The sequence below is a fragment of the Vigna unguiculata genome, chromosome 11 (genome assembly GCF_004118075.2).
Source record: "Vigna unguiculata cultivar IT97K-499-35 chromosome 11, ASM411807v1, whole genome shotgun sequence".
In the NCBI taxonomy this organism is placed as follows: Eukaryota; Viridiplantae; Streptophyta; class Magnoliopsida; order Fabales; family Fabaceae; genus Vigna; species Vigna unguiculata.
In genome coordinates, this window is record NC_040289.1 from 35472852 (window position 1) to 35494219 (window position 21368).

At 30.7% G+C, this 21368-nt stretch overlaps 3 protein-coding genes across 3 annotated transcripts; 1 reads left to right on the top strand and 2 right to left on the bottom strand.

Annotated features, from left to right (window-relative positions):
• The first annotated feature begins 4900 nt into the window (after positions 1-4900).
• On the top strand, positions 4901-8690 carry LOC114168612 (programmed cell death protein 2-like). Its single transcript, XM_028053497.1, has 11 exons — positions 4901-5063; positions 5373-5609; positions 5712-5795; positions 5877-6007; positions 6097-6194; positions 6693-6781; positions 6868-6976; positions 7267-7421; positions 7500-7570; positions 8060-8174; positions 8318-8690. The coding sequence occupies exons 2-11, from the start codon at positions 5403-5405 to the stop codon at positions 8480-8482; spliced, it is 1224 nt and encodes a 407-aa protein (XP_027909298.1). The 5' UTR covers positions 4901-5063; positions 5373-5402; the 3' UTR covers positions 8483-8690.
• Positions 8691-10168: 1478 nt separating this feature from the next.
• Positions 10169-11338, bottom strand: LOC114168446 (protein transport protein Sec61 subunit beta-like). Its single transcript, XM_028053261.1, has one exon. The coding sequence runs from the start codon at positions 11176-11178 to the stop codon at positions 10858-10860; it is 321 nt and encodes a 106-aa protein (XP_027909062.1). The 5' UTR covers positions 11179-11338; the 3' UTR covers positions 10169-10857.
• A 778-nt stretch (positions 11339-12116) lies between these two features.
• LOC114168445 (MLO-like protein 6) lies at positions 12117-17838 on the bottom strand. The gene is made up of 15 exons (XM_028053260.1): positions 17517-17838; positions 17372-17429; positions 17062-17300; positions 15125-15241; positions 14967-15027; positions 14731-14819; positions 13953-14027; positions 13651-13745; positions 13499-13548; positions 13372-13412; positions 13097-13270; positions 12964-12999; positions 12816-12883; positions 12667-12727; positions 12117-12588 (listed from the first exon to the last, which is right to left on the bottom strand). Exons 1-15 carry the CDS (start codon positions 17637-17639, stop codon positions 12172-12174), a joined length of 1704 nt encoding a protein of 567 aa, XP_027909061.1. The 5' UTR covers positions 17640-17838; the 3' UTR covers positions 12117-12171.
• Positions 17839-21368: the final 3530 nt, after the last annotated feature.

Genomic DNA, 21368 nt, shown 5'->3' on the forward strand with positions numbered 1-21368 from the left:
CACATATAACATGCATGAATATTTTATAAGTCAATACCTATAAAATCCAAAAAAATAGGTCTTCTATTTACAAAATATAAGTATATACAAATAAATAGATGTGTTCATAATTTTTCTAAATTTTATAATAAGATGAAACATTATATTATTGTCCACGAGAACATCTACAACCTATATTGGGCATGTGCTCATGTGTTAACACATGATCATTATAATCATGCGCATACAAAATAAAATGATAAACTAGTATTTAATAAAAGACCATCTTATAAATTTAAAACTTTCAACTATTAAAACAATTCCTAAATCAATTTTATGGTAACTATACAATCAAACACACAATTATAAATATTAGTCTACTAATGACATAACACTACAAAAAAAAATGATTTTTTCTATACAAAAAAAAATGATTTTTTCTATGGACAAAATCTGTATGTAATGAACAAAATTCGTATGTAATTAAATATTATCTACAGATTACATATGAAAACAAATGCGTATGTAAACCAGGCGTCGGAAAACTAACATACGAAAAATATTTTGTATGTAAATTTACATACAAATTATTTCGTATGTAATTCTCGATGAAGGTGCTTCTAGGGCTTGAGTGAAGGTGCTTCTAGGGCCGGGCCAATCCAGAGGAGGCACGAGTGGTGATGCTAGGGTTTTAACGTAGTCGTTGGATCGGTGATCCTTTGTATCAGTGCGAGTGACAGAGAACGAACAGAGGGTGAGTACGAAATGAAGGAAGAATAGGGTTTCCAGTGAGCTTCTTCTTCTATGTGACTAAACTTTTCTCGGAGCTTATTCTTCTCTGATAGAGCACGAGAATAAACTTGTTTTAATTTTTAATAATTAATTAATTTTAAATATGTATAATAAATTAGGTGGTAACTTATTTACGGATCCTTTATCATTATTTACGGATGCCATCTTTCCAAAAGTTGGAAAAATTGAGTTCTAACACATCAAATTTTTTTTGTTATATACGGATTTTTCGGTATGTAACTCAATTTTACAGATCCATAGGTAACATCCGTATGTAATATCTACTTTACATACAGATTTAAATCTGTATGTACAGATCTGTAGATAAATTACATTTTTCTTGTAGTGTAACATCTCAAGCTTCAACTAAGGTCCTGGGAATTTAAAGAATTTCCACCAAGAGCAGCTCAAAAATTTAGGAGGCTAAATCAAATTTAAAAATGAGATATTTTATTTAAAATTTATGTTTTGAGATTTTTTTTATACAAAATTATTTATTAAATTATCAAAATTAATTTCATTTTAAATTTTTATTTTAATAGATAATAAAATTAATTTTTTTAATCTTTTTATATATTTTTAATAATGATTATGAGTTTGAGAATCAAACTTATCCTTCTCACTAATTACTTTTGTTTCTCTATTGTTGTTTTCATATGGTATTTCTCTCTTATTTTCACATATATCTATATTGTTATTATTTTGTTCTTTCAAAAAACACTTATTTGTATTTTCTAATTCATTTTTATTATCTATTTTTATAAATTTATCTATTGAAATAAATTTATTCATAGTTCCCTTTTGTGATGCAATTAATGTCTCAAATTTTCTCTTCTTCTAAATTCTTGGATAGCTTGATTAAAAATTTCTAGTTGACATATCTATATATTTTTATGTTAAATAAAAAATTATAATATATAAAACAATATTGCTCTTACCGAGATCTTATGGCAAACCTTCAGACAAATGGTAAGATCTGGATGGCTTTAACAGACCTTGATGGAGTGCTTCTGAGGGTTGAGACACATGGGAAGATCCACGTGCAAAAGACTCTCTGGCGCTCAAGTTAGTAAGAGACTAATGATCTTTTATTAGGAGAGAGAATGAGTGTAGGAGAGTGTGTATTCCTTGAGAATACTAGATGTATTTATAGGACTTTTGAGCCTTTAATCCATGTGACAAAATATGTAATAATATAAACCAATATCAGTAAAGTAACGACTTATCTCAAATAAGCAATAATAATAATAATAATAATAACAATAATATACGTATAGAACCATACGACTAAAGAAATACAAATTTTCTTTGCAAAGCACGTGTCATCCACAACAAGTCAAGAAGTCAATATCCAAGAACCTGCAGTCGTCACCTCGCAGTCTCTAACATGCAAGCATGTTAAGACTGGGGGTCTGATGGACTATCTATCCTCGTCCCCTAAGGTGCTCGACATCCTTGTAGTCTTCAATAAATAAACATTTAAGACTAGGGGTTGGTGGACTACCCGTCCTCATCCTCTAGGGTACACAGTCCTACGACAGCACTGAAAACCACCTACTTGGAGGAACCTAGTACACAGCCTAACCGATTACATGTTGACCTTAGAGGACGACATGTTATCAGCCTGACCGACTAGGCTAACCCCCTCAAGCTACTCTAAACAAGGTTAACATGAGGTTGCATTGTATAACATGATTAGTAGGTAATTAGGCCAATTAAGTCAAGGCCCAACCGAGTAAGACCCACAAACCTTAGTATGAAAGACACATTTTGTGAAATATAATTTTTTGTTTTTACTCTGACATCTGACCACCATATCCTGAACTGACTTTAGCATCAAAATATTTTTTATAAACACTTCCCTCGTGACTCAAGACCTAAGGACAAAGTACCTCTGAAACCCATAATGTAAACCCTTGAAACCTAATTTGGAGACTTTCCAAAATATATATCATTCTCGTAAAAAAGAAAAAGAAAATATTGTGCAAATGATTTTGCTTCGTGTCTTCTATAAAATTGTTTTCAGAGATGATGGAATAAAACTTTTCTAAATCTGAGGGAAAGTTAGTCGTATGATAAAATAAAAAGATATAATAATATTCTAATTAACTACTTTAATTAATTAGCATGAATGGTGTAGGATATAGGCATCCACCACCTAATTTTTCACCAATTAACACACCTTTTAAAAACTTGCCTGCACGTAGGTCTGATTTGAAAGAAAATAATTATCTATATGAATATGCATGTAGGTAGATAATATGTGCATTCAAATCTTTGACTTAGGTTAAAGCTATGGGCTAAAATATTCCCTTCCCACAGAAATTAATGGTCTTTCTTATATAATTAAATAAACATATATTTTATTTCAATTCGTGGTGATAAAATCATATACTACTTAAAGATTATTGCAGTTTTTACCTTCTGTTCTTTGAATTGATTGATATTTTCATTTTTAATACAATATTACTTATTTTTTATTTTTTACTTTTACGTATTTTGAAATAAATTATGTTAATATTTGTTATATTTGCGACGAATGAAAATAACACATTTATCAAGAAAGGTTATATAAAATTATTTTAACCAATAACATATTTTCTCAATCTATATATGTGAAAATTTAAGACTAACCAAGTAGTGTCATGACCTGTTATTTTTTATTATTAGATTTTTTGAAAATTAATTATTATTTTATTTTATCTAGATAAACATGACACACTTAGAAAAGAAGTAACATTATTTAAGTAAAATTGTTTAATAAATAGTATATATGTGGTTATTATGTAAAAACTTAAGCTGAGATGAGATAGTACTTGGTAGAAGACATTCGTTTTACTTAGAATTATTCTTAATTAAATCTTTGGATTTCTCTTGTACAAAGAGAATGGCTATGTATCAATGTATATTTATTTTTATGTTGCTCTTTTTAATTATATAAAGCACCCATTATATTCCTTTTTCACGGTGATATTATTAAATTAGATAAAGTCGTGTTTTTTTTTTTAATTTATTGTGTGAAATATATTTAATTTCTCACCCTAATTTTTTCTAGAAATGGAACCATGAACCACTTCATCGGGCATTTTAGTTTAAGCAGATTAAAGGAAAATAAACTAGCCTTCTTGAAAAAATATTAAAAAAAAAAATTGTCAATATTTATTCTTATATTATTAAAAACGAATAAAATATGTCTACATCTATAACACTAGAATCAACATCTATTCAAAAAGATTTTTAGAAAAACACGGGACATGACTTACTTTCACAATTAGCTTGGCCAAGATCAAATTTTTGTTTTTACCAAAAACATAAAATAAGAATTAATATTCATTTATTAAAAAAAATTATTCTGAAATGTTGTAAGACTTATTTATATATGCCCACACCAGAAAGATGTGAATAACTGAATAATTTTGTAAGATTAAACACAATTTTAAATTTCAAATTATATTTGAAATTGTATTTTAGATTACATTCAGAAAACAATTTCAAAAGCTTAGAAATTAAAGTTATGGAAGTTTCAATGTACTTTAAACAACAAAGGCAAACTAAGAAATTTAAAAGACTTTTACTTCCTGCAATTCAACGATTTCTTCATGTACCCTCTCAAATCCTTAAAACGACCCGTTTCAAAAAAAAATTAGATAATTTTTTTGAAAAAAATAATGTTCAAAATAAGACTTTAGAAATGAAATTTTTAGAAACATATAAAATGTATTTTGGAACAAATTTTTGAGAATGTATATAATATTTTTAGAAGAGTTTTCCAAAATATTTTTACATAAAATATGCTCAGAGAAAACTCTTCAAAACACATTAAATATATTTCGGAAAAAAAATTTTCAAAAATAGTTTTTATTTTTCGTATTTTATCTCTTCTTTCTCTAATGTATTCTTTCTCCTTTCTTCTTTTCTCATGCAACAGTGGTCATGATTAGAGATCGATTGAGTTTTCTTTTATTGTTGGATGTGCAATTAGTAATCATAGAACTGCAGCAAGTAATAGCAAATTTAAAATTGAAGGGGGTGCAGGCCCAGTAACCAATACCCAATCTGACCCAAAATCCAATACCCTATCACCCACCATCTTCTTCTTTCCCTATTCTATTTCTCTGCAATATATATTATCTGACCGGAATCATAGTACAAAATCTCTTTTACTTTAATTCTTGCTGCCTCGCCGGAAAAGTGAAGAAAAGTTCTGAGTCTGCTTGGAATCGCTGCCGCGCACACGCTCGACCACCCCGATTTCGCCGGAAATCTAGGACTTGTGTCGCCGACTTTAACAAGTAGGCTTCGAAACACTCTATAAATGGAATTGCTTGGCTTGAAATTGAAAATTCATGTATTAGATTGTGGTATTAAGTATCATTCTCTTTACTGTTATTTGTCGATACTATTATTATTCTACTGCTATTATAGTCCTTACGCCAATCAATGCAAAATAATGAATAGTCACAGTTTCAGGCTCATCCCAAAGTTTCATTTAGTTAACACAGTTTGGTATAGAGAATGTTTGGCTCATTTCTATGTATATTTCTGGTTTAATGATAAAATCTTATGTGCTACTTACACAATCAGTCTTCACTATCTCGCAGACTAGCACTTTCTATTCCATTCTTAAACGCATGGATACTGATGCCATTGGAGATCTGGTTGACAAGCTCAAGGTTATGCAGAATGATAACGCAGAAGATCAAGAGGAATATGATGATGTTGATGACGACGATGAAGAAGAAGAACATGAACCCATCACACTTGGCTTTGTTGACAAGCCAAAGAATAAATGGTCTCTTCAACGTCAATATTTCCCAAGCAAAGCTGGAGGAGTCCCTGTACTTTACCTTTTCATTGAATTCGTTTACAATTTACCTCTATCTTGCTTTATTGGATGTACAAAGAAAGTGCCAGTTTCTGACAGGTGATGTGAATAACAGGCTTGGCTTGACCCTTTGAATATACCTTCAGGGGGGTCATTTGTGTGTGACATTTGTGGAGACCCTTTACAATTCTTACTTCAGGTATGAAGTTAATGCCTCATGATTTTTTTTGACTTTATACCTGTTGATTGTGACATTGTATCAAAACCCTTGAATTTCTAGGTTTATGCACCGACTGAGCAGGAAACTGCATTTCACCGAATGTTGTATGTCTTTATGTGTCCCTCTATGAAATGCCTCCTCAGGGATCAACATGAGCAATGGAAACACCATCCAGAGAAGCCATCTAGAAGGTCAGGGATCATCCTCTCTTAAACAACCTATTCCATTGTTTTAGTTACTTTGATTGTTTATATCTGATTGTGTTGTGTTTTAATTGAAGTGTGAAGGTCTTCCGTAGTCAATTACCACGTGTTAATCCATTTTATTCTCAAGAATGCCCTCAGTATGATGAGAGTCACAAACCTGCTGGCTGTGGAGGTTGGTAGTCACCATTATAATAGTTTCACTTCATTTGTTGATAATAATCCCATTCATTTTTGTAGTTGTTTAGAGATCCTCTCCTTCGGTATGGTGAAGAGAGATTGTTGTTTCCGTTGTTTAGATGCTTATTTACCTTCTGGCTTGTGTTTGTGTATGTTGATTTTTGAATATTTATATTCATGATTATCTCCTTTTGAGTACTGAGTATTGAGTACTAGTGTTGAGAAGTCCTGCATGAAGTGAAAAGGACTTCATGACTACGATCAGTTACTGCACACTGTGAGACCACACTTTTATCAGGAAAAAAACAAAATTATCTGATTTCATTGTAACATAATCTTTTAACTTGAACAGGTTAATGTATGTCGTGCTTTCCCATTAAAGGGGATTAACACTTTTGATGACTTAGGTTTTGTACTACATGTGCGTGCTTTCTATGAAACAAATTGTCCTGAATCTACCTCAATTTTGATAGAATGTGTGCTTACTTTTCAGCTGTTCTTTGTGATTGGTGCGGCACTTGGAAAGGAGACAAGCTTTGTAGTAGTTGCAAACAGACACGGTATTGCTCTGAGAAACACCAGGTAATGGAATTAATTTAATGTATCTGTTTGTTTTCTTCCACAAATTTGGTTCCCATGATATTTGTTTTTTCTTTTCCAACTCACAGGCTTTGAGTTGGCGCGCAGGGCATAAAATTGCTTGCCCTCAGATACAAATTTCTTCGCCTGTTTCTGGATCCAACAAAAGTGAAACTACCTTGTTCGAGTCACATAAAGGTCAAGTGGTTTAAAGTTGTGTACTTTTATTACAATATTTATTTGCTTCTCTTTGATAGCGAAGTTATTAGTCACTTTTAGATGAAATGTAAAAGTGCTGCTGAGACTAATTACAATATTGCTCATACGTAAAACCACTTTGATAAGATATTTAAATTTGTATCTCTAATGGAACCCAAAACCACCATTCCGGACTAAAACATATACATCACTGTATACAATTTTATGACATCTACTATTTAGGTTCTTATTAGTTTACACCTGAGGTCATTCTTCTCACTATCATTCAGGTGGAAGCAAGAATCTGTGGCCTGAATTTGAGATCACCATTGAAGATGAAAGTGAATATAATAGAGACATGTCTGAGGAAAATACTGTGTCTAATTCCTTGATCTCGAGGAACAGGACTGATGACACAATGAATTCAATTTTTGATAGCTTTCAGGTATCAATTTTATCATTTTAATAAGATTGTTTGTAGTTTATGTATATATTATTTGCTAATTATATTGTTTATGAACAGGGTGACGCTGACAAGAAGAGTTGGGCCTCCTTCCAGGAATGCATCGACAAGGCCCCTGAACAAGTGCTAAGGTGATAAAGATTCGCCAAATTAGAATGCTTAACTATGGCGAATTTCCTTGTGTGCCCTCGGAGGCCGATTAATTACTAAACGGGATGGGTGAAAATGTTTGACAAATATAATATATTGCCTTTTGAGATAAAAACTAAAATAAGCCGGAAAATAGTGGAAATATTTTCATTGCTACTTGTCTCTGATTAACCTAACAACATTTTAGGCAATCCAAACCTTTGGAACATGTCATAGTTACATTTAACAAAAGTAGCTGAAGTGTTAACTGTTAACTTAACACTGTTAAGTTATTTATTAAATTATAAGTTTGGAGACAATTTAGAATTTAAAATATGACTCCAAATTTCTCTCAGCCCCTTATAAAACTACATTTCCCTATAATCATATTGTGTACTAGTGTGTTCAAAATGATTAATTTGCATAATAACCAGATTAATGGCATTGAATTTATCAATATATTGGGTCTAATTACAGTTTTGGTAAATCAGGTATTATAGGAATACTAATGTTAAGCCAATATGGCCCCTTTCAAGTGGTCGGCCATCAAATGCTGATATCCCTAGATGCAGTTACTGCAGTGGACCTATGTGTTGTGAATTTCAGGTACTTGTTTTAGATGTCTATCAGTGTTTGAAGCTGAATGTAGTTCTGCAAGTAATGCTGTTTTTTTTTTTTTTTTTTGCTTGCTCAAGCAAATGTTTGTATATTGTCTTTGGATACTGAGTTGTTAATGTTGGTGGTGCCAGATTTTGCCACAGTTGCTTTATTACTTCGGCGTTGACAATGAAGTGGACTCTCTGGATTGGGCTTCAATTGTGGTGTATGCATGTGAAGCCTCTTGCAATGCAAGTTTGCCTTACAAACATGAATTTGCCTGGATTCAAATTCATTCACCTTCCACAGGCTTATAGGGATATAACAGGGAAGTGTCTTTTTTTAATTATTTTTCAAAATTTTGGGCTCGTAAGTTTGAAGTAGGTCTTTTACCTACTTCAATCATCGATTTTGAGGATTGAGTGTTGATTATGTAATTTACTTATGTAGGCTTTTTACGTCCTTGCTACAATCAATTAGAATGTATGTTTTGTTTTGAAAAGGTAATAATTTTGCAACAATTAATACTCTGTTTTTTCGTCAGCTTTCTTTCCCCGCGTTCACTAACCATTGTGGCAAACACGTTTAATTGGTTCAATTTTGATGCGCTATAAACACTGCTAGTTCTTTCAGTTAAACTTTAGATATAACACTAAAGTAATTGTATAAAAAGTCATTTTGTTTTCAATTTGATAATTCATGATTTGTTAATGATGCAAAATATCTTAACATGTCCATTTCAATTAAATTCTCAGGTAAAACTCGTCTAACAATGGAGAAGCAAGATAATTGATCCCAATCATGTTGTCAATCCCATTTATATTTTTGAATTACTAAAAAGGGTATATATATATATATATATATATATATATATATATATATATATTTTGTTTTGTAAACTAAATTACTAGAAAATCATGTTGTTTCTAATGCTTCTTTTATCTAAGATTCCCACAAAATGTTCCTACAGAAAAAAATGAAGTTCTTCCAAATGTTACTATTGAAATGCAAAAGACAGCAACGATGTTTTGAAGTCAAAGACGAAATAATGATTAATTAGTACAGTTTCTTAATAGCTTAGACAATAATATCATATGTTTCTTTATTTATAAAAATTTTAACTTTAACATATTTATTTAAGGTAGTTTTCAATCTTACGTTTGTTTACCTGTTTTCAATTTTATGTGAGCTAATTCGTCCAAACTCACTTTTTAACATAACTTAAATCGACATGGATGCAATTTCCCTACAATATAACAAATAATAACACATTTTTAACACATTATTTATAAAACTCTTTCCTCATTTTATTAGAGATTATAAATTATAAATAAATTTATTTAATATGATGTGAAATTTATAGTCCCACTCAACGGTTTTGAATACTTTTGCTGCCACACATGGATGACTATGACGAAAGAATCATTATGAACCTATCTTGCTGGTAAATTGTACAATGTCTGAAGAATACCCAGCAAACACAAACACGAAAGCATGACATGAGCTTATCGGTCATGATCAAAAAGAGACTATCAGATTCAGCCTCTATCCTTGATGGGGGACTTACACTTTATACTATTGAATCTCTCTTCAATGACTGAATATAATAGTTTCAGTCGAATGGATTCTCAACTAAGTGACCTAACAACTCCTTCTTCGGACGGTTATACTTACACTCACTCCGGAAAGAAAAATCTGATGAGGATAATTTGTATGGAAATTCTAGTTAATTTAACCAAACAAATCAGCCTAAGATATGCTTATAAACTAGATTTTCTGTAAACACTTAAAAAAAATGGAAATCAGTTTTTCCCTATTGTAAAAAAAATTATAAACTTTTTTTTAACTTATACTTAATTTTAGTTTATAGAAAAAAAAATTATTATAGAATTGTTTACCTTTACGGCCAGGTGGTCCATCCAATGATACAAACGTGACAATCCATGAAATAGTCATCAATCCCTTTCTTCAAAGGTCAATATCAAGTATTAGAAATATGCATCTTAAGAAGAACCTGGAAACTGATAATTTACATGGTTCAAATATAGACAGACTTATACCTTTTCCTTATATACAGACAAAAGACAAAGGCAATACTTGCTGCTAATTTATCTAACATAACTACTTTGCTACAATCAATTGTGTAACCACAATGATACATTCAGGTACTGTACTTGTATTTATTGTGTTGAGACAACCTTTCCAGAGCAACATATAAATCCTTATTAATAAAATCAAATATGGTATTTGCAAGGTAAACCATTACAGTTCAATTATATCATTCTCCTATTCTAACGAAAAAGTATTTTATAATAAATGTGGAGCTAGTAAAGCAATAATTAACAGAAATTTTCTACGCAATCAAGCTACAGTGATAACAGAAATGGCTAAAATCGCAACCGTTTTTTTTTTCTTTTTGGAAATTTAAGCAAAATAATGGAATGGATAAAAAAATAATAAATGAATGAAGAGACTGATTTTCACGGAAAGGCGAAACGCGACTTCCTTCATCAGCAAGAAGAAGATCCGATCATTTCACAGCTAGAGAAACAGGAAGCCTAATCAAGCCCTAGGAAGATTTACAAAATTAAAAAAATAGCGCGTAAATTAAAAAGCGAAGGTTTCGAATAACCGGATTTCGTGATCCAGATCAGAAACCGGTCATCGCCAGATCCGTGTCCTGGAAGTGGAATCATACGCCGGCGCTGGATCGATAGCGGTAGAGCTTACCGAACACGTGCAGAGCAGTGACGAAGCCGATGAAGCAGAGGCTCATCACGAGCACCACCGTCGGCGAGATCTTGAGGCCGGGAGCGTCGTCGGTGTAGAACCGCAGCATGTTGCTTCCTCCTGTGCCGGAACCGCTTCCGACGGAAGCGGAGCTGCTCCCGGCTCCGAGACGGCGACGGCGCATCCCGGCGGTGGCGGCAGCGGAGCCACGGGGAGCCATCACGCCGGGCCGCGTGGTGGCAGCGGACGTTGATGATTGAGATTGCGATACGCCTCTCGCCATGTCGAAAAGATGCGAAAATCACGAGGGAGGAGTGGTGTCGGAAAAGAACAGAGTTGAGAATGGAAATTTGCGAGAGGATCGTAAAACGCATAAAATTATTATGTTGCTAAAGAAAATAACAAATTATTAGTATTATTTAAATATCACCGGCTTCACTTATCCACTTGTTAATTGATGTATTAATAGTAATAAGATGAGATTTATTTAAGGATCAGAACCTATATAAGTTTACAATCTTAATCTTGCACATTCAAGTTATAAATAGATGCAGAAGATATTGAAACTATGATTATTTCTTAAATAGGTATATTATTGTTATTTATTTATAAGGTTCTTTTTTTTATGTGATATTGGCTTTCTTCAAACTTCCTGGGATCGTGAAGATTGTTGTTGCAGTTAATAAATATTACATAGTCACTCTCCTAATATTATTAGGACCAAATTAATATTTTTAATAAAATATACAACCAATTTAATTAAAACTATAAAATAATTAGTTGGTTAAGATATCACTTGAAGGAACTTTCTCATTATTTAATACGAGTGATTGTTTTGAAAAATGAAGGCACTAATTTCAATGCTAATCTGTTATTATAGAAATCATAACTCGATCAAAATGTCAATGCCAACTATAATATGATGTAGCCAGATGCATCTGATAGATGCATATCAACTCACATACCAACCATACATAATAACAAGCAAAAAAAAAAAAAAACTGTATTATTTATCTCTACCGTTGAGAAAACAAATATTAGGATCAGTGGAATCACCACCATCATGCATGGATTTACAATGTGTCATGCACGCATCTTTTTATATACGACGATGCCAAAGAACATAGAGTTATATATATATATATATATATATATATATATATATATATATATATATATATATATATATATATATATATATATATATATATATAATTCATTTACATAGACGCAACACCTTGAATGAATTCAATAGAATGAATAAGGTGGTTGGTGGCTACGTAGCAGGGGAAGGTCTATTATCAAAGGAAAATTCCTTGGTGTGTGCAACGGTAACAATTTCATGGAGGGTTGTGTTGGTGGTGGGGTCATTGGTGTGACCCATTTCCACTTCGTGCTGCGAGTACGAAGGAGAAGGGGAATCCATGTCCCACGGCTGAGTGTGGTCGCCGTCGAAGTTCGAACGCCGTGGAGAGGTGGGGAAGCTGTCCATTTCAGAACGGTAGTAGCGCAGGAGGTGCATCGGAGACATGTGGTGGCTCGGGGTGGTGGGTCTGCTCGACATCGGTGTCCCCGACAAGGACAAGGGTCCCACACGGTTCTGTCTTATCTGCTTCTTCGCGGTCTGGTGCCACTTCCGCAGTGCCTCTGCAACTCTCTCGTTGAATATCGTTGGCTTCATTGTTGAACCCATCTGTTGTATTGTATATACATTAATTGTAATTAATTATTATGAAAAGAGAGCACAGGAGGAACAGGGTTTTATTACTACCTGTGTCACTAGAGCATAAAGAGGAAGAGTAACGTAGCTGCACAGGATTTGAATAAGTACCCTGACAAATCCGATTAACTTAATTATAATCAATGTTTTAATTAATATAGCTAGTTAGAGTCATGATGAAAGGTGACGATGATACCAACCCCATTGCAATTCTGATCACAACATCCTCGGTATGTGCGTGGAAACAAGATTTAATCCCAAATTGAAGCTGTGATTTAAACAATGGTGATTATTTAGTTTTTTATCGAACGTAATTGTTTTTTGTTTTAATAATCTACGATGACTTACCGCAGACCATGAGAAGAAAGCTAGCTGAAAAGCATTCTGTTTGGGTGTGGGGACAAAAATAAGAAAGAGTCAACTCATAATATATATAAATTAATTATGATTATGTGATATAATTAAGCAACATAAGTAGTACCTGAAAGAGAACAAAGTTAATAAGGTAAAGAATAAGAGCAGGTCGGTTAAACCAGAACAAATAATCCCCTGGCTGGACCAATGGCACTCCCTTTAGAATCTCTCCTCTTTGTTGAATTCTCAGACCCATCTCAGTTATGATCACTTGCAACTTGGTTCCAACTAACAGAATTATCTACATTTTTATGCACATTACAGGGTTCAAATTATGGATATGTATCACCATCGATCACTTGGACCAAATAATTAATGAAAGTTTGAGTTGAATGTGCTCACAATCAAAGGAATAAATGGCAGCCACAAATAAGAGTACGAGCCTGTCCATGCAGATACACATCACAGTAAATAATAATAATAATAATAATAAGTCAAATGCGTTTGTAGCACGTAATTGCTTAATTACCATGAGTGTTCAAGAGGAGAAAAAGCACCGCGAAGAACCAGAATGGAGGACTGAAATTTTTTAAAACATAAGTTAAATCATAATATATATGTAAAATTTCTTAATTTCTTGACCTATCAAACTTTATAGAAAGATGACAAGATGCACAAAACCTGATTCCAACAACGACTTTGAAATCCTCGTCCAGTGATCGTTTAATGTATTTCCGAAAATCAAATTTGGAGTGACTTTGAGGAGCCAAATGTGCCTGAAAAAAAATCAAAGTAAAATTCCAAGTCATTTATTACGAAAAATGTAGAATGGTTTGAAATTGTTGAAATGATAATTAATTTCTAATACTTTTTTTTTCTAGGAAATTCAGAGAAGGAAAAACCAAAATAGTAACGTGTAATCGATGGTGTTCTGATGAAAGAAAATGGCAAATGAAACTACGAAGAAGGAGACATTTGATTACCATGATAAATCCATGTCTTAAGGTCAAGTAATCCACTTTAGGTACTGATCTCACAAATTGCCTAAAGAAACAAACCTGAAATCATCCAATCTCAGCAAAATTAATGAATAATCACACACAAGTTAAACACTCAATGCAAAGTGGTCCTAATGCAAGAATACTCAGATTTTTCAGATAAAGAAAAGGTCCTATTCAGAAAGTCATGAACAAAGGACCACTGCAAAGTCTAAATCCGCGTTCCGATTATCTTATGGAACTTTATTTCTGAACAGTTTCATATTATTTGATTACATATTCAGTGTATATCAGTCTTCTCCAATTTTCTCTATATGTAGAAAGTGTGTGTATATGAATATGAAAATGCAGTGATCTTTCACATTAGTTTCTAAGATTCTAAAATTTAAAATTTATAGATGTCAAAGCGGGTCCATCATTTCGTCAAGAAAAAGACGAGCTGGATTGTAATTTTCAATTCGTCAGCCTACTATAATCTGGCTCGCCTAACCCGCTAGTTTAGCGGGTTAAAACAGCCAACTCATCTTGATCCGCCACCCCATTTTAGTATCTGGCTTTTATATCTTCATTTAGCTTCATATTTATTTAGTGTCATCACAAAATGAAAAGAGAATTAAAAAATAAAAATAAACAAATAAATTGCTTGGTACAAAGTCAGAGTTCATAAATAAAGTTTAGAAAAAAAATTATATTATATTAAATGGGTGGGGTTAAATTCAGCTTATATCAAGTTATGAAAATAAATATAATAGATTTGGCTTACAATCCACATGAGGACAGGGTTTTTGGTCCAGAAACTCAAATGTCTCCTTCCAAACGATGTTTCTCTGGCAAATCTAAATCGTTCAGGATCTGAAATATCACACAATCAGAACAATAATTCTGTGTTATATGTTACATGTTAAAAAAAATATTGATAATGTGAGTAAATTATTATAAATTCTTATGCATTTTGTTAATTTGTGAATACAAAAAATATTCATGCAGAAAAGAACTAACCATGTGAAAATTGGTACTCTGGTGTCTTGGTTTCCTCTTCCCATCTTTTCCACCTCTTCATCTATATTGAAATAAAATTCAAACAAGTAAAAGGGTAATTATGTTTTTGCAAAAGAAAACTAAAATTATTAAAAAAAAATTGTTTTTGATATTATTACCTTTGCTCTTCCTAGAGCCATGGTGGTAATGCAATAAAGGACATGAAAAACAGTTAGCACAAAGATAAATATATGGAGTTGATGGATGCCATCGGATGACACAAACGGGACTTTACCCTGAAACATTTTGCATTATTACATAAAATAAACAATATTAGTATATCAACAAACAAAATGTTAGTTATGTTAATCAAACATATTCAGTTTTTATGAGTAATTTCTTCAGAAAAAAGGGAAATTTGGATGAAAGAAAAAAAAGACTAGCTATTGTAGACCAATAATGATACTAAAACTAGATTGAGAATAATAATAATAGGGTTTTCCATGTTGGAACAAGACATTGTTTTTTTTCTTTTTTCATGGACCATGTTTAATAGGTTTCATGGTGGTAAAATATATTCTTATTATTACAAGACAAGAAAACACAAGTCATGCAATACATAACTTGTTGGAAGTCCCAATATTGACTAGAGATAAGACTAATTCATAATATATAAGTGGTGCAATTTTCATCTTATAAACTGGTTTTGTAAGATTGAGTTAGATTTAAAACTCATTTCTAATATGGTATCAGAACCAAGTTAGAGTCTCACACACTACGTTCTAAATCACACTTTCATTTCCTTTTCCTTTTTTAACTTCTCTTTTCGTGCAGAAACTTCAACTTTTCAACTCATAATAATATTCCGGTCTTTTTCCAAATAAAATCGTCAGTAGAAGATGAGAATAAATTAAGACAGCATTTTTTTCTTAAAAAAATCAAAGATTCAGATTTGCATGACATGTGCTGCAACATTTTCCTCTGCATTATATACACTAATGTCATTCATTCAGAAAGGCAAAAAATTCTTTGTTATTTGGATAATATATGTGGTGGAGCTAAGCCTGATTTTTTTGTTTTCACAATTTGGTTCTATCAGATATTCCTATGCATGAAGACTTTTAACATATTGGCCCCCCAAGACATTATATTATCTCTGACTTGTGTGACACAACCATAGAAGAAATACACAACCACGATACGTATCACTGTCGTACATTTTAATGTAGAAAACGACTTCTTCAAAAACAATTAAGAAACCGTGACATTATTGAATTGACATAACTGTCTTTAATTGTTTCTCTGTCCCATATTACAAGTCTTTATTTTTAATATTTAAAAAAAAGTATACTAAATATTATTATATTGTTACTTTTTTTTAAGCATATTAGTTATCTGTCAGTACACTCATCTTCTTAAATAAAAATTACCGAACAAGTAATATAGTCATTAAGTCTCTCTCTGTATATTAATAAAATTTTATGAATATATATATATATAAAGCTATAACACATGTATTATCGATCATTACATATGTTGGCATAGTAAAACGTTTCTATCAGTATATAGATTTAATGTCTACACTAATAATTTATTTTTTGTTCAGAAAAAGTCTGAACCTTATTCCTTATTTTCTTTCACTGATTTGGAAAAACAGAAAAATAAGAATGCTCATTAAAGTATATGCTACTTGATCATAGGACTCAACAACTGGTATCACTCTCTATTAAACTGTCTGTTAGAAGAGAACAATCTTCTTAACATATTTATTAAATATCATTATTAGTAACTTAAAAAAGAGTGTATGACACTAATGTGTAGCAAAAATCTTAAAAAGTTAACTTTAAATTTCAGTGAATCTTACAAAACTGAGTAAAAATCCTTGAATGATTTGGTATTATTTTAAGATCTAGAATTGAAGACTAAAATTCATCCTTCCACAATTATTTATAGAAAAATATTTTTTTAATAACTAAATTTTAACAATTTTTACTTAGAATTTAAGGTGGTATATTTTAATTGAATCTTAATTACTGCAAACTAGAGAAAAATTGTGAAGAAAAATATATGGTAGAAATTGCTTGAGAACTGAGAAGAATAACAAGATCCTACCAACCTCGCCACACTTGTCGCTTCCTCCTCCGGCCAAAACACGGCGTGGAGTTACCTCGTTTGAACCATTGAACGCCGCCAACAACCTGCGGCTGTTGGTTCCGTGTTCTGATTCTTCAGTATCTGTGTTTTCGTGGCTACAAGGGTGCCATGTTGATGCAACTTTCTCTGATATACATATTCTTGATATCAGACCTTGTCCAACCGTCAAAAGCAACGATAAGAACCCCAATAACATAAGCTCTGCAACAACCCAACAAAGTTTTCATTTATCAACTAATCATTAAGATTTTCTCATTGTTAACAGTTTAAACCTGATTTGATCTTTTCCAGTGACTCGTACAGCGCTCTTTTGTGCTTCTTCTTCAACCACTGCTTGCATGCCAGTATTGTGTTAATCATCAGATTAACATATAAATGTAGTGTGCAAACAAAAAAACGGTTGAAAATTGTTCATACCTTTCCGATGAGGTGGATGATGTGTTCGATGATTATAGATATTAAGATCAAAACAAAACAGACAGTGGAGACGGCCCATGTGGGTGTTTCCTCCAAGTTTCTTCCTCCACCTCCACCTGCCATGGATGATTAGTTCTTCTTTTTTCTTTTTTGCAGAAAAAGGTTGAAGAGAAGAGTTTTAAAGAGAAAGAAAAATTGGAGTTATGAAAAGGGTACTCTGTGTTTAACTTCTTTTAATGATTGAAGTGTGGTTTGGGACAAATGGTGGTTATGGCTTCTTTGTTATATATGCTTTCTAAAAGAGAAAGAAGAGAATTTATTCATAACAGCTTTCTACTTCTCTTTTTTTAAGCAAACACCAATAACTTTAAGGCTCTTGCTCTTGACTTTGACGTATAAATTCTTTATAGGATTTAAATATATTAGAAAAGACCAACCCCTTCAAAAGAAACTACTTAGTCACAAAAATGTTTCTAATTTTAAATTAATTTATGTTTCCATTCTTTTAGTAAAATATTGTATTCTTGATGTTTATTTATATTGTATTCAAATATAAATTGTTATATAGATTACTTACAATTCTTACTCGTATAAGTGAAATATTTTATGATATTTGGAACTAAAACAATTTATTGTAAATAATAAGAATAGAAAAATGTGAGCTATATATATTGAGAACATATTTAAAATCAAATAATAAGAGAAAACAGACTTAATTGCTTTATATTAAATGTGGATGATGACTTTTAAGTTTAATAAATAGTAACATATTTTATCAGAAATTACTCCTTCTATAAAGATTTAGGTAGTATTTGACTAACATTTTGGTTTTACTTTTATGAATGGAGAAGTGGGGACAAATTAATATATTTTTCAAAAAGCTTTAAAAATTTATTAATAAAAAGAAAAGAAAAATGGGTTTTAAGTGAAAGGGAATAACTTTTGCTGTCTTTTTTCCCTTGGTGTCTCTCCATTCCCTCACCTCACTGAAATTGTAGGATTCTATTAAAGGGCCAACAGCCCTTGAAGTGTTAAAAAGTTTGTTGTAATTTGGGATGAACAACAAATTATGGACAACCATAAATATTGCCAAATATTAGGATTGGTCACAAAAATAATCTTTATAATTGACTCATTATTCATGGATTATCGAAAACGAATCCTATACAGTTAGTCACATCTTCAATCATTGAAATAATTTTCAATTAGTTTTAATGATTTTTTTAGAGAAAAGTTTATCAGAAACAATAACTCAACTCAAAATTTACAGCATCTCCGATCCAAAAATTATAGAATCGTTGGAAGTTTCACACCGACAAGAGATAAGATCAATTCACAATATAAGTAGATACAATCCTCACCTTACAAGCCGGTTTTGTGGGATTAGGTTAGGTTTAAAACTTACTTCTAACATAGTATCAGAGCCGGGTTAGAGTATATCTAGTAACCCTAACTCAATTGGCCTTATCTATAGTTGATGTGAGACTTCTAACACACCCCCTAATTTATTGTTAGCTGGTGTTGAATTTTCTTATTCTTACTCACATATCCTCACTTTTTGAATTTCCAACTATTATTTTAAATTACTTATTTCATGAACTACGTACCTTCTAGCATTGTAACTACTTAAATCAATGAATATATAATTTATAATGTACGATAAAACTAAATATAGATTTAGTTTTTCATAACTAATAAATATTAATAAATGTTACAAGTAATGTTATTTTCTCACATAAAGCGTGTTCTTCTCTATTTGAAACCCCACCCCTCTTCTATCCAATATCCCTCGTTGTTATACGTTTTTATTTTCAAAGTTATTATTCAATATTAGGTATGTCTTCTTGGGTAAAGAAAATTACAATGACAATAAAAAAGTTAATATACTAAAATAGAAAAGGCATATTATGTTCATATTTATTTATTTGTCACATATTATACTTTATTGTTTGGTCTAATCTATATAATATATGGACAATATTATTTTTAAAATTAAATTTTGACAATTTTTCTTATAATTTGAAGTGATATTTTTTAAGTAGTTTTAAAATGTAAAAAAAAATTGAGAAAATCAAAAATGAAAAATTACTTAAAAACGTCATTTCATGTTATAAAAGAAAATTATCAAAATTTAATTGTCAAAAAATATTTTTTATAATATATACATGTCACTAGTATTCATTATTTACTTTAACCGTAACTATATCTTATTGTTTACTTGTGATAACTATTATATAAACAATTGAAGTGATTTAAAAAATATAATTTGATATTACTAAACTTTTCTCCCAAAATTTAGATGATAAATATGTATGTATAACTCCACCTTTGCTAATTAATAACCAATCTTTAATAAAAGTTTGACATTTATTATAATTTTGCACATTTAACATGTTATATTTCGACACCTAAATTTTTATATTTATTTGACATTATTTTTTATTATCATTCTTTTTTTATAAATATAAAATAAATTTATATTTATTAAGATTATTTTATATATCAAATGAGTTGTCAAATTGGTTGTAATTGTGTGTAACAATTTTTTTTTTCCTTGTTATAAATGTTGTTTGAGTTGTAAGCATTTATGTGGCAAAAGTGTAGTTTACTTTTTGCAACAAGATCAAACTTTTAGCAGTAAATATTGACAATTCTTCCAAGCAAAAATGTCAGCTTTACATATCCAACTCATGCAAAAACCTCAATTGAACTTCCAATAATTACTTTGATATATAACAATATATTAATATATTAATGTTGACCTAACAAAAAGTGAGCTATGTGGTAAGGACCATAGATGAATTTGTCACATCTAATGCACTTTTACATTATCTTCTAATTATTAGTTACTTTGTGAAGGAAACTTTGCAATCATATCAATAAATGTTGAAATTTTTAAAAGCTTGTGGTATTAAGTAAAGGATCATAAATGACTTCATTAAGGTGAAACTTTCTTCCAATGATTCCCTTAGACTTGAAGTACTTGGTTGTAAAATTTAATGGATCATTTACATAAACCTTTTAATAATCGATTAATTACCCTTTGGTCAAATGTTTGAGTTAAGCATCTAAAACTTTAGTGCTCAAAGACAAGGCCAAAATAGTTTATACTTTGACTTTACTAATAGTTGTTTAAAATATATCCACTAATATTATTTTTTTAAATGTTGATCAACCTAGACAAAAAAAAAAGTTATTCTATTATTTCAAGGATAGTTGGTCTAATATTATTTTTTTTAAATGTTTATAAATTTAGACAAAAAAAATTATTCTATTATTTCAATTCACTGGACCAAACTAGGCAATAAATATTTACTCCATATGAATATTTTTAGGGATATATTAGTCTACTTCGTGGTTGACTTCTAAAAGAGATTGGTGTAGGGATATATTAACTCGTTTTTATTAGTTTTTCATAATTTTTTTTCTTTTTTTATCATTTTAAATGTACATTTTTTTTAAAATATACCCAATCATGTAAATATTTTTTTGGAGTCTTTAATTAATTAATAAATTATTTTAATGAAAAAGTTAGAGACTATTATTTTTAGATATTATATTATTTTATTATAATCAATAATTAAAATTTAATATTTATAAATATTAATAGTTTAAATTACAATATCATTATAATTTTGTATCATTTAAATAATACAATACAGAAAAATTTAGTCATTTAAATAATAATTTTATTTTTATTATAACAAATTAATCCAATTGAACAAATTAAAAATATTATAACCTATTTAAATTAGTGATGATTCCTTACATCAAGTCTCGGTGTAAACTTCCACATCTATATAGTAATAATTACAAGGCTTAAATGGTCTTTTGGTCCTAGTTTAGGACGAC